This window comes from Terrapene carolina, unplaced genomic scaffold (genome assembly GCF_002925995.2).
Source record: "Terrapene carolina triunguis isolate 2854851 unplaced genomic scaffold, T_m_triunguis-2.0 Scaffold93, whole genome shotgun sequence".
In the NCBI taxonomy this organism is placed as follows: domain Eukaryota; kingdom Metazoa; phylum Chordata; order Testudines; family Emydidae; genus Terrapene; species Terrapene triunguis.
Genome location: NW_020664444.1, coordinates 8,094,193 through 8,110,492, shown reverse-complemented (window position 1 = coordinate 8,110,492; position 16,300 = coordinate 8,094,193). Strand labels below are relative to the sequence as shown.

Genomic DNA, 16,300 nt, shown 5'->3' with positions numbered 1-16,300 from the left:
GCAGGCGCACATCATGTCTCTCCCCGCCGGTCATCGTTCTGTACCTTCCCCCTGCTGACCAGGGAGAGAAGGAGCTGGTCCAGCCCTAGAAATAACTACATCTCTCTGTCCCCGCACAGACGTTAGGGAAAAAAACAACAACCAAAATTCCAAGAAACAGCCCACCCAGCAACATGGCACATGCAGCTCAGCTCAATATCCTGGAGCAGAACTGCCCCATCCAGGTGGAGCACGATCGCAGGAGGAGACAATTCACAGTGCGGCTGAATGGTAAGGTCCCGGCTGAGCCTGGGATCTCACTTTTCTTTCTTCCCTTTCTCTCGCTGTCCTCCACCCTCCCCCCCCCCCGGTTTTCTATCTTTTGTTTGCAAGTAAAGCAAAGAGGCTGGTAACGAGAAGAGTGCCCTCTAGCTAAACCAGGGACTGGCTTTCCTCTCACAGCTAGGGAATTCTCTCTCTTCCTTTCCCTAAATTATTTTACAGCAACATCGAGGGTGGTTATGCAACAGATTAGTTTTGGTGTCAACAAAGAGCCACTGAATATCAGAGCTATAGAGGAGGTAAAGGTCCAAGGAACGTGCCTCAATCTATTCCCCATGCAAGCTCTTCTCTCGGTAACCTTCCCCATTCCTCTCTCCTGTCTTTGTTACTTTCTGGTAAACTGCTGCTGTATCTGTTCTGCTCAGGTTGGTAGAGGAACACCTGTCTCTGTAAGATCTATTTATAAACATTTTTAGCTGTGCACAGCTGGTTATCTTTTCTGACCTGAACAGGAGGTCTGTGAATCGCCAAAGCTTGTCTCTTCCACCGACAGAAGTTGGTCCAATAAAAGATATTATCTCACCACTTTGTCTCTATTTATAAACAGGTCACTAAGGTTGATACTACCCACTTCTTCCCTTTTCTGTTAACTGCCTTGATCGCCAAGCCCTCCATATATACTGAGTAATCCTTTTTTTTTTTTTTAATTTAAACTCCCCTCACTGACACAACTAACTAGCCCTGGATCTTGTGCTCAAAACTAACAGGAGCAGATAGCAGGTTGTTGGTTAAATACCTTTTTGTTTTTTAGACTGCGGTGGAAAGGCACAGAGTGGAAATGGCAGACTTTCTATAAATTACCCTGGAATGTGAAAGATTATCCATAGCATGCAATTTTCAGGACGGGGAGATAATTTTGATAGGTGCTTACAAAATAACATTTTAAATGCAGATGGGAACTTCTTGGAGTGTGACTTCTCTGGCTTTGGTGCTCTCAGTAAATTGCACATAATGGAAGTGTTAAGAAGCCAGGTTGCAGATTTAAAAAAAGAAGTAATTTCTACCTTGGAGTGTAGAGTTGTAGGAGGAGGAAGAAAACTGTTAGGCCTTAATTCTGTAAACACTTATGCATATACACCTCTACCCCGATATAACACTGTCCTCGGGAGCCAAAAAATCTTACCGTGTTATAGGTGAAACCGCATTATATCGAACTTGCTTTGATCCGCCGGAGTGCGCAGCCCTGTCCCCCCGGAGCGCTGCTTTACCGCGTTATATCCGAATTCATGTTATATCGGGTCGCGTTATATCGGGGTAGAGGTGTACTTAACTTGACTACTATGAGCAGTCTCATTGATTGAGTGGGACTACTTGCAGTAGTCAAGTTAAGCACATGTGTAAGTATTTGCAGGATTAGGACCTCAGGCGACAAACTGGTCTATAACATTTAGAAAATAGAAATTAAAGCTTGATGTAGCTAAATAAATTTGAAGTCCTGTCCAAGACCCCAATCCTAAAAGTGCATGACCCATGTGCAGAGAGCTCTTTGCACAAGGCTGGGGAGGTCCTGGATCTGATCTGTTATAGGCCCAACCCTGTGACCACTTAGCACAGGAAAAATCCTACTGAAATCAGTAGAACAACTTATGGGCGTGTTTGCAGGATCAGGGCCTATTATAGTTAGTAATACCATAACAATCTGGTTCTAATGTGGACCCTAGTAGCTATCCCTTTTGCTGCATTTGATTAGCTGTAAGAATGAGAAATGGGCACCCAACAATATCTCCTGTTGTCAGGCAAAAATTTTCTCAGCCAGTTTTAATGGTTAGTTCCAAACATACAAAGATCCCAAAGGCTGTTTTGGTTCAGTTTTGTTTTTTTGTTTAGTTGAGCAAAATAGCCTGTCGTCCAGCTCCACAGAAATTGCAGGGTAGATTGCTTAAAAATGTCAATGGATAGTTCAGAAATTATATGTGCAGTAGGAGGCATTCTCAATAAAACAACAAGACTAGTCCTACGTTTTATTCTCGTTTGTCTGTCTGTTTGTTTTTTAAACCACTAATTACAAGCGCAATCTTCAGGCTCAGCAATGGGTGAGAAGGACAGGACAGGACACTAAACATTGCAAGCTGAGTATGGGGAGACAGAGAAACTGATCAAGCCAAGCAGTCTCTTTGAATTGCAAGAGATCAAAATAAATCCATTGTGATGGGTTCCCACTGGAAACCTCTATGTTGTGGAGTCATAAATTGGTGCCATTGTTTAAAATGTTTGCACGTGCAAAAAGTGAGGGGAAGACTATGGGCAGAAGATTATTAGGGATTTAATTTCTCATCAGAGTACTCCAGATTAAAATCTCTGGCAGTCAGATTGTTGGCAAGTGACCCTCAGCAGCTGGAAAAGGGGCTGGTGGAAAATACACTTCAAACAAACAGAAAACCACCAATTCAAAAATGTAATGTGGATAAGCTAATTTCAGCCTGGCACAAAATGAGTCACTTCAGTATCGGACTGATTTAACTCCTGTGAGGTCAATGAGAATCACTTCAGTGGGAGCTGGATTGGGTCCCAGTGGTCAGATTTTCAAGAGCTCGGTGCATTGGCTGTCAGTGCCTCAGTGGTTGCTGCTGGCTATGGGGCATGTGAGAATCTGGCTCGGAGTTCTCTTGAAAACTTGGTCCTCCATGATTCCAAATGCAACATCTCAGCAATGGTATGATGAGCTACTCATATTACTGTTAAGTACTTCTATGCCATTGTTCATCTGCATAGCTCAAAACACTGTATAGAAATTTAGTAGTATTGTATCCATTCTACAGATGGGGAAATGGAGGTGCAGAAAAATTAAGTGACTCAACTAAAGGTCACATAATGAATTAGTGGCTGAGCTGGGAATAAAACCACCAACTTGTCCTAACCGTTCGAATGTGCTCCATGTTTATTGCCCCAATGTCAATCAATCTATTTTTATTTTCATATTATTGTTAGCCATTAGTGTATAAAATCAAAACCTAGAACGCAGTCACAAGATAAACATCTCTCATTAGGAGAATGGAAACAAGCATCAAGCCATAATAAATCTCTAGCAGTGAGAGACCTTCCATCTGTCCCATTTCTGCTGTGAGTAACTCAGTGGCACTTTAATGCCCTTGTTTGAATTCTCCCTAATACAGCAAACCTGCAAACATAGGTGGATCTCCTGTGAGTTCGAACGGGTACCCAGATCACAATGCTCTTGTCATATGCAACATGATGCAGGCGTACCAACATTCTCTGATCCCCTCACATACCATCTATGGGCTTCAGGAGTCATTGCTAGTTCAAAAGCATCTAATGGTACTGGTGTGCCCAGGGACGACGAGTATGGGGGGAAGCCTGTACAAATTACCGGGGCCCGGCGGTCCAGAAGGGGGCCCGGCTTCCTCCCCCTCTCGTCGACCCTGTTTAGCCGGTCTGCCCTTGCTGGGGGGCCCGAAATAATTTTTTTAACCGGGGCCCTAACCCGCTCTCGGCAGCCCTGGGTGTGCCTGAAACACAGAAGTAATTGTATATAGATTAAGAACGTGTCAGTATCTATAGCTGTTCATGGTTCATCATTGTTTCCATTTGCTCACTGTGCGTAACCTGATGATGAAATTCTCGTCTCTCACGTGAGGCATATTAATCATCTTAGGGGGAACTCTTAGCTTCCCCCCATTTCTCCCCCCAAAAATTCTTTGTCATATATGGCTTCTAAAATCCTGAATAAAAACAGCTGTTCCATTTAACGCATTCCCATTCCTTCTTTGCCTCCCAAATGCTGAAGCATCAGGACCTGAAAGTGAAACTGGCTATAAACAGACTTTGCTGAGTTTCATTGTCCCACCTGAAGGAAATGCAGAAAGTAAGAAGCCAACTGGGTTTTTAATCAGCTAAGGTGTTGTTAGTAACATGGGCGAAGAAAACGGTTCACAATATGATTTTCTTTTTAAGCTGACAGAGCTCCTTTAACATACCACGGCTGTCCTCTCCAACTACTTAATCTTGAGGTAAATTCTCAACAGGAAACTGTTTTAAAAAAAAAAAGTGAGTCCCTCTGTTTTCTAAGTAAGTCCCTTTCAGTGGCAGTTGCATTGTCTCTGCTTAATACTGTATGCTGTGGTCTGTTTGTTTTCTCCGTAGTAACATGCCAGTTGCTTGGTGTCATTGCTAAGAAATCTGGTCTTGCTCTTGGTAGAGTGCTCCCTGGATCAGACGATGCAGTAGCTTCTTAGAACAATTTGTTCCTCTTAATTCTGCCTTTCTCTTCTGCAGTCACTTCCTCTAACAGCTTTAATGATCCTCTTTGAACTCCCCAGCCATCAAAGTTTAGGAATACTGTCCGATCTGCATTTCCTCTCTGGGCTGAGAGCTGGGGAATGATCTAGTGAGGAGAAAATAAAACCATTCCCTGGGAGTGGCTTCTACCTATTTTTAAGGAACTGTGCCAGTTTACCAAAGTTGGAGTCAGATTCACTGACAAAGTCTGGAGGTGTTACTCTGGATTTACGCCAGTGTAACTGAGATCAGAATTTGGCCCAAAGGCAGCAGCTCGTGTCAGCCCTACCCTTCAATGCATTGGGTGCACACAATGCTCTGTTGTGGACTGGAACATGCAGAAGCAAATGGCAGGGAAACATCAGAGACCACCTGCTTTCAGTCTCATCTATCTAGTATCTGAACATCTCCCACCTCTTTAACGTAGCACCCCTGTGAGGGAAGGAAGTACTAGTTTTCTCCTTGCACAGACAGGGAACTGACACAGTGAGGCTAAATGACTTGCCTGAGGTCACGCAGGAAGCCTGTAGCAGAGCAGGGAAATGACCCCAGGTCTTCTGAGTCCTAGACTAGCACCCTACCCATTGGACCTTCCTTCCTTCGTGGCCTCATGCTCCTCACGAAAGTCTCAAGCAGTAGTAGTGACTAACATCCTAAAGCCAGAGAGCCGTTTGAAAGTGGAGAGGGTGAGAAGCTGGCGAGACAGCACTCTTTTGTTACACACAAACTCCGTTTTGGCCGGCCGTCTGGCAGCGCTGAGTAAATTCCAATTTCACGGACTGCCCGGAAACAGTGAAGTTAGCCCAGTATCGTGATTTATTTTTCCTACAGCATGAAGGCAGAAGTGGGAATGTCCACTTCCCCCTCCCTGCTGTTGGGAAAATCACAGCCCTGGGCTAATATGGCTGCTCGTGGCAGGCCGGGGTGGAGGGGAAGGGGACTCTAACCCCCTGGCACCAGCTGCTTCCTGTCTGGCTAGCCAGCGGGGAGACGGGGCCGGCACTGACAAGGTGAGGCAATTCGGAGCCCCAGCCCGGCCCACCCCACAGCAGCCGCTTGGAGCATGAGCAGGTGTGTGAAGGGGGCCCTTCCCGGGTGGGTGGATCAGAGTGTGTATGTGAAAGGGACCCTCCCCAACGGGGGCGTGGATCCTGGTCTTGCCCAGATAACTCCTGCCAGGGCAGGGCCTCCTCACACACTTGCTCGTGCTCCAAGTGGCAGATGCCAGTCTCAGCTCCTGCCATGTCTCCCCTAGGCCTGCTGGAGGCTGCTGCAGGGTGGTCTGGGGCGCCTAAATCCTGTGTGTTGTCGGTGCTGCCCCCCATCCCATGCTGGCCAGACAGGAAGCAGCGCCAGCAGCCTGGCTAGAGCTGGGCCAGACGGACAGTGCCGTGTGGTAAGACCCCCCTCTACCCATTATACCACATACGCTCTACCCCCCGGGATGGGACCGGGCTGCCACCTATCCACCCCTCTCTGGGACAGGACCAGCCCACTACTCCCCCAGAGCAGCCGGGGCCTCAGCCAGGAGGAGGAAGCGGGGACGTCTGCTTCCATCTATCCACTGTTGGAAAAGTCACAGCCGTTTGTGGGGAGGGGGGACGCGGCGGGTGTCCATCTCCTGTGAAATGCCAGCACTTACCCTGGTGCTGCCCTGACGACTTTATTTTAATAACCCGCGATTTACACAAGGTCTCATCTCGAAGGGAAGGTGGAGCTGGATGGGCTTGTGATCTTAAGACCCGGAACAGATGCCATGTGTTCTCCTCTTGGTGGGGAAGGGTTAGCTGCTAAGTGACCACGTCACGTTTGACTCAATGAAACTCTTGTATATTAAAAAAAAAAACCCTAGTCCCATGCGCTGAATGCACTTCCAGCCTGATTTTAAGAGGGGCCGAGCCCCACGACTCAATGAGGGCTGCAGCCGTTGAGCACCTCTGCAAGCAGCTCGCTAGTGTGCTTAGCAGGTCTTAGATCTACAGAGCGTTTCCTGAAGGGCTGGGCTTGATTTGTTTCGTTTTGTAAGACTGGGAACTAAATTCAGAGGAGGTGTGCAAAGGAGTGTAATGGTGCAACCCCCGCAGTGCCGACAAAGCCTTAGATTCCATTTTATTTGGTCAGACTCCCTTAGACCTACTGATACCTCCGTGATTCACATGCCGAGGAGCCAGAAAAAGCCGGGGGTGGGAGGGTTGCTTTACACCTCGTTACATCATCCTCTTAGTTGTGTTTCTTGCTTCACTCCTCTCTTCTGACCCCTCAGCTGCTTAGTTGCACTGACTCAGACGCTCTTACGTTCAGAGGGCCAAATTCAGGAGGTAACGTGCGAAGGAAAGGCGTGTCGGCAAGTTGCACATGATCACCTTTATTGCAATACTGCCTCGGGACCAGCCAGGGTGGGGGCACCCAAGCAGAGTACAGTAATACCATCCCTGCCCCCAGAGAGCTTAGGGCAGGGGTTCTCAAAGTGGGGGTCGGGACCCCTCAGAGGGTCGCGAGGTTATTACATGGGGGGTTGTGAACTGTCAGCCTCCAACCCAAACCCCGCTTTGCCTCCAGCATTTATAATGGTGTTAAATATATAAAAAAGTGATTTTCATTTATAAGGGGGAGGGGTCGTACTCAGAGGCTTGCTGTGTGAAAAGGTTCACCAGTAAAAAAGTTTGAGAGCCGCTGGCTTAGGGCTTGTCTACACTACCCGCCGGATCGGCAGGCAGCGATCGATCCAGCGGGGGTCGATTTATCACATCTAGTATGCTTAGTATACTCTCCCTTACTCCAGGGAGAGAGACAACAGGCTTCCTCCTTGCTGCTCCCACTCTTGCTGGCCTCCTGGCTTTATAGAATCCCCTGCCTGTTCCCTCACAGGTGAGCTTCTTTCTGATCAAAGCTCTCCACACAGCCTAAATCTTCCTCGTTTTCCACATACTTGAGTGATTGGACCTGCCTGGCCTAATTCCGCTCTCTCAGGGCCGATGTGGGGCATACACCCCATCCCATAGAGCTGGCCTGGCAAAGAACCCATAGCCTAAGCATGGCCTTCGAGTCCCCTCTGAACTCCCCCCTGTGCATCAGGCCATGAAAATAAATGCCTGAATTGCCTTGGTAGCAAGCTTAGGCACCTTGTTCTGATCTCACCCATCCCGGGTGACCATTACTTTTCCGTCCTGTGGAGAGGGAGCGATTCCTGCTGTGGCATATCTGTGTAAGAGAGGATCAATGTGGACCTTGCACAGGTAGGGAAGTCAGGGATTCAACCTCTCAGCTGGCCAAGGGGGAAACTTAACTGTGAGCTGGGATGGCACCAAAGAGAATCACGCTTCATTTTTCAGTCACATTGGTTTGCAGCACTCACACCTCAAGAGTTTGTAACTGATCCCCAGTCTCCTACAGCGCTAGCAGAGCCCCTTTAGGGGCAGGAGAGGTATGTGAAAATGACGTTGTGGTGATTCGGCAGAGTTAGTTCATTTAATCAAAGATTCAGGTTCCATTTAATTTCTAGGTGAAAGTTCAAGAGTTCTGATTCTAAGTTCTTATTCTATCTTATCTGAATCATTCACCCCACTGCACAATGTGACTCACTTAAACCAGTACCCTGAAAGGAACGGAGCTTTTGCTGTGAGTGTCTGGAGGGGAAAACCTCTCATTCAGAGAAATAGATGCATGTATTTCTTCTCATGCGGTGAAATTCTTTTTGGGGGTACCTGAGAAAGCAATAAACTCCCAAGGTACTATCACGAGACAGCAATGCAAGAGGAAACTGTCCTGATGCAAAGACTAGATCTGCTAAATACGCTTTCTTCATACCAAACCAACAGAGTTCATAAAGGAGCAGAGCCCTTTGATCTGATAGCTAGTCTGTGAACGGCAGTTTGTCACGTATCTGCTCATCAGATTTCTGAGATGCACGTTCTCCCTCTCTTCTGCCCCGCCTCTCGTCCCTTCTGAAACGGTTTAGCTCATGGAAGAAGCTGATCTCTCAACTCACTAAGTGCCTGACCACAGCTTGTGGGGATGGCTGAGCAGATATGTTGCTAGAATCTAGGTTTTGTGGTGGGAGGCCAAAGCCCTTGACTGTCTTGGGTGGAAAGTCTTGGTTTACCTGGCTGTAACTGAATATTGCTGATGACTGATTGCAAAGGTGAGGCGCTGTTCAGCTTGCCTGACTCAAGTTCAGGATTCATTAGCTATGGAGATTGCTTCTCCCCCTTTGACTCCACCCTCCCTCTGCACTGCAGCAAGGCCAGGAGCCTGACGGAGAGGAGAAGGTGGTCCAGTCTCTTAACTTTCTTCTGTCCTGCAGGGACTGCTTTGACAGGGCGACTTCTTTCGGGACAAGGAGATGCTACTCCTGCATCTGTTCTGCAAGGCTCAATTGTAGCCCTTAGATCGGGGCTCCTAAGCATGATCCCTGCTCCATGATGTCACCAACTCCTCTCCTAGGAGCTATGAAGCTATTCAGAGCTCACTTATGTGATGCAGCCTGAATCTCAGTAGCGCATTTTGACTTTGCCTGCACTAGGTGTTTCCCTCATTAGTTACCAGGTGTTCACTAACGTGGTGAGAACACACCTCTTTTCCTAGTGATCCCGATGCCTGAGATTGTGCCCCTGTGCTCCTAGTTTGTCTTGAAATGAGACATGCGTCAGAGGAAGGAGCCAGGATCCCCAGAGTGGGGGAACGGACTCCTCACCCTGTCAGCTGGCGGTTTGTTTGTGCCCAGATGCAAGAGGGTTTATATCCCTGACATGGTCATCCTGCGCCTAACGTACCTGCCGATGTTGCACCTCTCCCTGCCAACCCTGCTTGGTTCATTTCAAATTTATCATCTCTTTGCCATAGGCATGTTTCTGGAACCATCCGGAACTGGCTGGAATGTGTGCTCGGGAAACTTGCCTGATAAGTTTCACTGGGGAGTCTAAGGTCTTGGTCTTAAAAATTCCTGCTGGTGCCAGGAATGCACTGATTCAACATTAACGTTAACACAGCATTAGCACCGGTGGAAATCCTTTGTAAATTCCCCCGTTAGACTGCGCCTCTGTCAAGCAATAGCAACCGGGAGGGACCCAGACGCTGAGGCCATGTCTTACATGTAAAACGTAGAGATACTTCATTACACATGGCAAACTCAGTCAACCACCACGTCTGCGTCCTAAAAAGCCCAGTACGGCTATTCACTTTTCTGCCACGACTTCCAAAGCTGATCTCGGGTCAGTTAATTGAATGGCTCCCCCCCTCATTCCCAAAGTCAACGGGTTTCAATCCATTCCGTTTCTCATAGGCAAAGCTTTACAACGTGGCATGAAAAGTCATCTGATGTCACTCAGTCTCTTACTCAGCCACGGTCACTGCTGCAGGGGAATCCTGGACTGTGAATCGCAGGCATCTGACTGGAGGTGAGAGGGCTCCAGGAAGCTTTTGGCCATATAACTACATCTCTCCGGGATGTGGCTGTTTGGGCTGGATGGGGAGGGAAATTTGGAGCCCTGGGAGATGGGAAAACAAGAAAGAATCAAGGAAGAGAATCCAGACTCTGGCTCGAAATGTCTGTGCTTTGCCCCATTCGCTCAGAAAGGGCCCTGGACGAAAGTAGCACGTGCTGGTGGTGGTCTTTATAGACTGTTTGTATTTTCCATACCCCTGGTGTGTCCCAAAGGGGTGAGTTAGGTAGTGGGCGCCCAGTGACCCTGTAAGCTAATGCAAAAGCTATTAAGGCGATTGTTCTCAAGTTGTTCTTGCAGCCCATCTTGCTATGAATTGATGCATCTTTCCTGTGCCCTTCAACCGCCCTGCCCTGTACATTCACCCTTCCCGCTCCTCATTGCACACACAACAGAGTGAGGGAGAAGGAATGTTTCTCTCTTCTGTTCTGTAGTGTTTAGATCAGGGGTAGGCAACCTATGGCACGCGTGCCGAAGGCGGCACATGAGCTGATTTTCAGTGGCACTCACACTGCCCGGGTCCTGGCCACCGGTCCGGCGGGCTCTGCATTTTATTTTAATTTTTAAATGATGCTTTTTAAACATTTTAAAAACCTTATTTACTTTACAGACAACAATAGTTTAGTTATATATTTTAGACTTATAGAAAGAGACCTTCTAAAAACATTAAAATGTATGACTGGCACGCGAAATCTTACATTAGAGTGAATAAATGAAGACTCGGCACACCACTTCGGAAAGGTTGCCGACCCCTGGTTTAGATCTCTTCCTCCTTTTGCTCCTCATCTGCTCAGGACGGAGGCTGGGGATGCCCATTTTGGGCCCCATCAGGCTGGGCTGCACATGGAACAGAGGAGCAGAGGAAATGCCTGGGGCAGCAGGAGGTTGCAGACCTGTATATATGAGCTGCTCCCAAGGCTTGCTGGGTTAGGAGCCACCACTGGGTGAGGGAGAGAAGAGGCGAGCACACGTTTGGTGGGGGTGGCATGGATCAGACCTGTTTCTGCCATTCGTTTGCTAGTCCTTTTTGTAAGAAGCCTAATTCAAAAGTCTGACTCGCTGGATTTTGACTCTTAAGTTCTCAAGCACCATTTTTCTTCCTTTGCCAATCTGTAGATTTCAGTTATTATCGGTGGAAATATTTGATGGTCGGTTTTGTGTGTGTGTGAAATTGACCTTTACCGATGAAAAATCTAAGCCTCCCAAACCTACCTATGGGGTTGAGGGGCTGCTCCCTTTAAATCTAACATTTCATCTCTGGTCGTTCTCCTAAATTAGCTCCTCTCCCAGGTCCAGTTCTCTGCAGGAACGCACGCTGTAGGATATTATATACATTGTAGGATATATAGCACTGTGGTGGCTTCTTGATAGTGCGTGTACGGGGGCAGCCTTCCATTCTTGACTGAGTTCAACAGGCCTGTTGTGCCAAAGTATCTCAAGACCCCGGGCTGTGGGGCAGGCTCCGAGGCGTCCTGTGCATTCCAGCTGGACTCCCCTCCTTGGTTTGCAGACAGCCAAGTTCCCCAGCAGTAAAGCTGTAACAGCCGGAGCTGCCTTCCTGGCCTAGAGGAGGGGATGGATGCTGGAACCCGGCAATGGCTCTGTCTCCCTGATTGGTTTGTGAATTCCCTGTTACAGCGGAATTGTAACTTCCCTGGCTGCCGTTCCATGTTCTTTGCAGTCTCGGAGGATCTTGGCCTTTCTCTGATGTCTCTCCCCCACCCCCCACCCGGAGGCTCTGCGTGGGGGTGTTGTGGCCTTAGTGAAGTTTATTTTTTTCAGTCAGGCAGCTTATAAAACACACCTCGGCTGGACAACTTTCTGACTAGTCCTGTGCAGGGGGACAGAAGCCCTTAAGTAGAGTCCCTGGGGCTGGATGAAGAACAGATTCCCACGGTGATAAATCATTATTAGAGTGACGTTTCTGTGCAGAATATGGAGGAGCTGGCAGAAACGCCACTGGGAGTAGGGAGGCCTGCTAGTTAGGGCACTAACCTGGGACTCGGAGTTCCCTGCTCCACCAAAGGCTTCCTGTGGGACAGTCACTTCGTCTCCCGGTGCCTCAGTTTCCCTATCAGTACAACGGGGATAACGGCTCTGCTCTGCCTCACAAGGGTGTTGTGAGGCTAAATACACTGAAGACTGTGAGGTGCTCTGGTACTGTAGTGACTGGGGGTAGGCAGATAGATTCCAAGAGGTGGGTTACAAAGACCTTCATGCTGTCCCTGACAGGCTGATCCCCTCAGGGTGTGAATAACATGACCTACACCTTCTCACACCTGCCCGTAGCTGCTGATCTTGTTACACACCTTCCTTGTGGCTGCGCACCGTGTGAGTTACACCAGCTCAGCCTGTCAAGCACCGTGGGCCAAACTCGGAGGTGATGTGTGTTTGTCTAAGGCACAGCTTCTCAACCTGCCAGTTGTGACTTGTGGGGGCGGGGAGAGTTCATGACCACTTTGCCCTTCCCATATTCCTGGATGGCAGGAGGTGGAGAGTGTCCCAGTACCGACGAGGTTGGGAACACTGTCCGGGAATCTCTGCTGGTGTGACATGCGAGCTGAAGGGGAGGAAGGCGGAGTTCATACCAGCTTAGACTCTCTCCTGAATTTGGCCCAGAAAGGGACTGAGAATCCAGAGTGTTTGAATAAATGCAAAGTAACAAAGGTGCAGAGTTACTGGTCTCCTGCTGTCTGTCTGTGTGTCTCTCTCCCCTTCCCCTCCTTCTCCCGCCCCCCTCGCCATGTGCCTCATCATCAGTCAGCATTCCCGATTTGATCTCTTCCAGGTTTTAGCACCCGAATGCACAAAAGTGTTAAGCAAAATCCTGGGATCGAAGGGAGAGCCCATGTGAGACCATAACTGGCCTTCCAGGGCTGCCCGGCTGGCGATCCCTGGTGTTCCCTGGAACAGAGCAGCCTTTTGCTCCATCCCCCACCCTGGCGCTGCCTGCTCTATTGTTTTCCCTGCTTGGAGGCTTCCTGGTATTGATACTGCCCAGAACAGCCCTCATTGTTCAGAGGGTGAGAGCAGGAGGCATTGCCCTGCCGGCTAACGGGCTGGCAAAGCTAAGTCCAGGTTAGCCCACTCGTGCCAGTCACATGCTGATGGCGTCCTGTTGGTGGGCATGTCTCTCGGGATGGTTGGCAAGGGGTGTCTACTGCTTTCTAGTGTCTGGGTCCCGCTTCTCACTAGGGAACTCTAACCTCATCCGGCCTAACGTCCGCCTACCCCGCATGGCTTTATGCTCACCCACCCCAGGATGTCTCCTGATTGCTGATGAGGCATTCTCTGCCCTCTGATGAGCTGACCCATTATTCCATAGGGGGAGCTCTTTCCCATGCCCAGATGTGGGGGGGGAAGGCAGTTAACGTCTTTCCTGGTGCTGCCTGCTGCAGTCCGTCCATTGAAATCCTGCTGAACCTGCTACATCCAGTGGTCCTGGGGTGAATTGGGTCCAGTGGACTTGGCACTTTGAGCAGCAGCGAAGCTAAGTTGCTGCCACCCTTTGGCAGCTGGTGCCAACCTTCCCCCCCCCGCTTCTGATACCTCTGTCAGCCCCACCAGACTGAATGAACAAGAGCTACAGTTGCACCCTGGCAACACCCAATCCATGTGCAAACTGGAGCTACTTTCCTCTGCGTCTGCTGGGGATCTGTCCCATTAGGTGCTGCCCCTGAAGACCTTGGCAGTTTTCTAGGCGTGTCTGTGGGAGCTGGTTTAAAGCCTAAGTTTGCCACCTTGCTTCCACCGCTGCATAAGGGCCTGTTCTGATCATAAGCTGTTGGGTGTGGTGGGTGGCAAGCAACAGGGGTGGGGGGCTTGTGCTGTAGGTCTACATGGTTCTCTGAAGCCTGTGTAGTTGTGGGTTTTATGCAAGTTAATCTCCACGCTTCCTGAAGAGAACAGAAACCAGGGACATACGCTGTTCACGTCGCTTTGTGCCTTCCCTAAACTGGGGTAGAAGGGTTTATGCTCTACTCCGTCAGCTATATAATCTGCATTGCATGCGCTCTTCTGGTTGCAATCAGCCCATGTGATGGTCCATCCTCTGTCCAAGGCTCCTTTGTGGAGAAGAGACCTCCCGGCGCGCTCTGATCAAACACCATTAGTGCAGCATTAAATCCTCTCCAAGACAGACAGACTCTTGGGCTTGCTAACACGTGGGACCGCTGGTGAGAGAGTCCCCTTGCAGATGGCCAGTTATTCAGGCTGGCTGAACTTCCTGGTGTCTTGAAGTCCAGTTGCTTCAGGTGATGCCTCCTTTCTTGCCATTGTGGAGTGGGGAAGGAGCTTCTGTCATAACCTCTCAGAATCATTTTTCATTCTGTAGTGTCCGGGCTGGGGGCTTTTTCAGCAACTCTCCTCCCACTGCTCTTGGCACGGGTACGGTGCTGCTACTTCTGACAGTGGTGGGAGCGCTGTGAAGATCAGGTGTGGGTGTCTTGTAACCACCCTGTCCTCTGAATTCTTACAAATGAGATTGTCCCTTCCTCTCCTGCCTCTGGAGCTCTATCGCCACTGGGCTGCAACCGGCACAGGTAGCATCGGACTGGGAGTGTCGTGACTGGAACAAAGGAGGCGCCTGGATTCTAATACTGGCTGAGCCCCTGAGTCGCTGTGCGACCTCAGGAAAGTCGCCTGACCTCCCTCTGCCTCATCCATGGAGCTGAAAAATCATGTATGGTTTAAAAAAAAACGGGGAGAAAGAGAGAGGAGAAAAATGGGGGAAGAAAAGGCAGGAACCCCACTGAAAACCAGATGCTGCATCGGAGATAAAGTGAAGAAAAATCCCGTCTCATTTCCCAGCATCATCAGTGGCACTTCCATGCTATGTAAAGCTTTCATTTGAACAACTAAGACCTCTCTGTAAGTCTCTCTCCCAAGAGACTGGGGGGGAGGGGATAGGTAATGGCAGACCGGCAAGATGCAAGTGCTTATTGCTGTGGGTGGAATGAATATGGAAAAATCATCTCTTCGATGTTTGTTTCCTTCCAGCTGAAAAATGCAGTTCATGTTCTGGCCTGTGGCTGTGTCAGATTCAGTCGCACAGTGAACACATGGCAATAATAATAACCAATTCATGCATCTACCCACAGCCCTGTGCTACGTGCAAGAAGCGGGGTTGGTGCAATGTTAAGGTTGCAAAGCGGAAATCGCACACGCACAAAAAGCCAAGAACGATAAAAGAGAAGGCCCCAACAGCCACGTGAATGGGATTGTATTGCACGTTCTGATTCAGTATCTTTATGCTGTGTGTTTAATGACACAGGTGGTGACGCTGCAAAGGGTCATAAGCACGCGTCCCGCTGACTTCAATGGGACTTTGCGAAGGACAAACCGTACAGCTGCTGGGATACCCATTGCTGGATTCGGGGTCTTATGCAGTACCATATTAATCGACTATAAGCGTTTGGCCTTGATTAAACAAAGCACTGAAGCATGTGCTTAAATTCCATTGACTTTAATGGAGCTTGAGATGTTCTGCCGACTCAAGAAAATGTGACTTTACAAGCTGGGCTGGTAGTAATGCCGATTGTTAAGGTTGCTTGACACTTCCCATTATAAGACTGTTGTCAGTTGCTTATAACTTTGCCAAACTTTAACCATTTGGACTGAAACTTTCCATGTTGGTTTTCTGCCTCTGGAAGAGTTTAAATAAATAAATAAATAAAATCAGCCAAAACAACTCTGCCTTTTCCAAGAACGAGGCTAGGGGAAAATATATTGCTTTGCCATCTAAACAAAATCCTGGCAACCTTTGCTTTGAAAAGCTCTAATACCTCCATGCCATTGAGAAGTGCCTTGAAATTTGGTAGCAGGGTGGTCTTTGTGTCAGGGATGTGCCTTTTGCCATCCCCAGGAAAATCTGCTCAAATCTGGCCAAGTTATCAGCCTTTGAAAAACTTCAATTTACACATGACCAGCAGAGGCTTGTTAGAGTTTAATGCCTACGTTCACGAAGATTCCGCCCTCAGTGAGCGTGCTCGAGCCTCTCGTAGTCCCTAGTGCTGACCGAACTGTGCATGTGCCCTCCCATCACAGCGACTGAGCACGCTTCTCCGCAGGGCTGCAGCGGGCACGGATGGGGCTGGCAACCATAACTAAGAGTAGAGAGTCTCTCTCTCTCCACATGCGTCTGACCAGGGGCAGCTCTAGCTTTTTTGCCCCCCCCAAGCATGGCAGGCAGGCAGCCTTCGGCGGCATGCCTGCGGGAGGTCCGCCGGTCCCGCGCCTTCGGTTGCATGCCTGCGGGAGGTCCGCCGGTCCCGCGCATTCGGCGGCATGCCTGCGGGAGGTCC

The 16,300-nt window shown here is 49.1% G+C and overlaps 1 protein-coding gene across 1 annotated transcript in view; it reads left to right on the top strand.

Annotated features, from left to right (window-relative positions):
* Positions 1–16,300, top strand: part of NATD1 (N-acetyltransferase domain containing 1) — a 36,677-nt gene continuing 20,377 nt past the window's right edge. Inside the window, exon 1 of the mRNA XM_024205251.2 lies at positions 1–270. Within this exon, the coding sequence (XP_024061019.1) occupies positions 174–270 (97 nt within the window). The 5' untranslated portion in view covers positions 1–173. The remainder of the gene's footprint in view (positions 271–16,300) is intronic.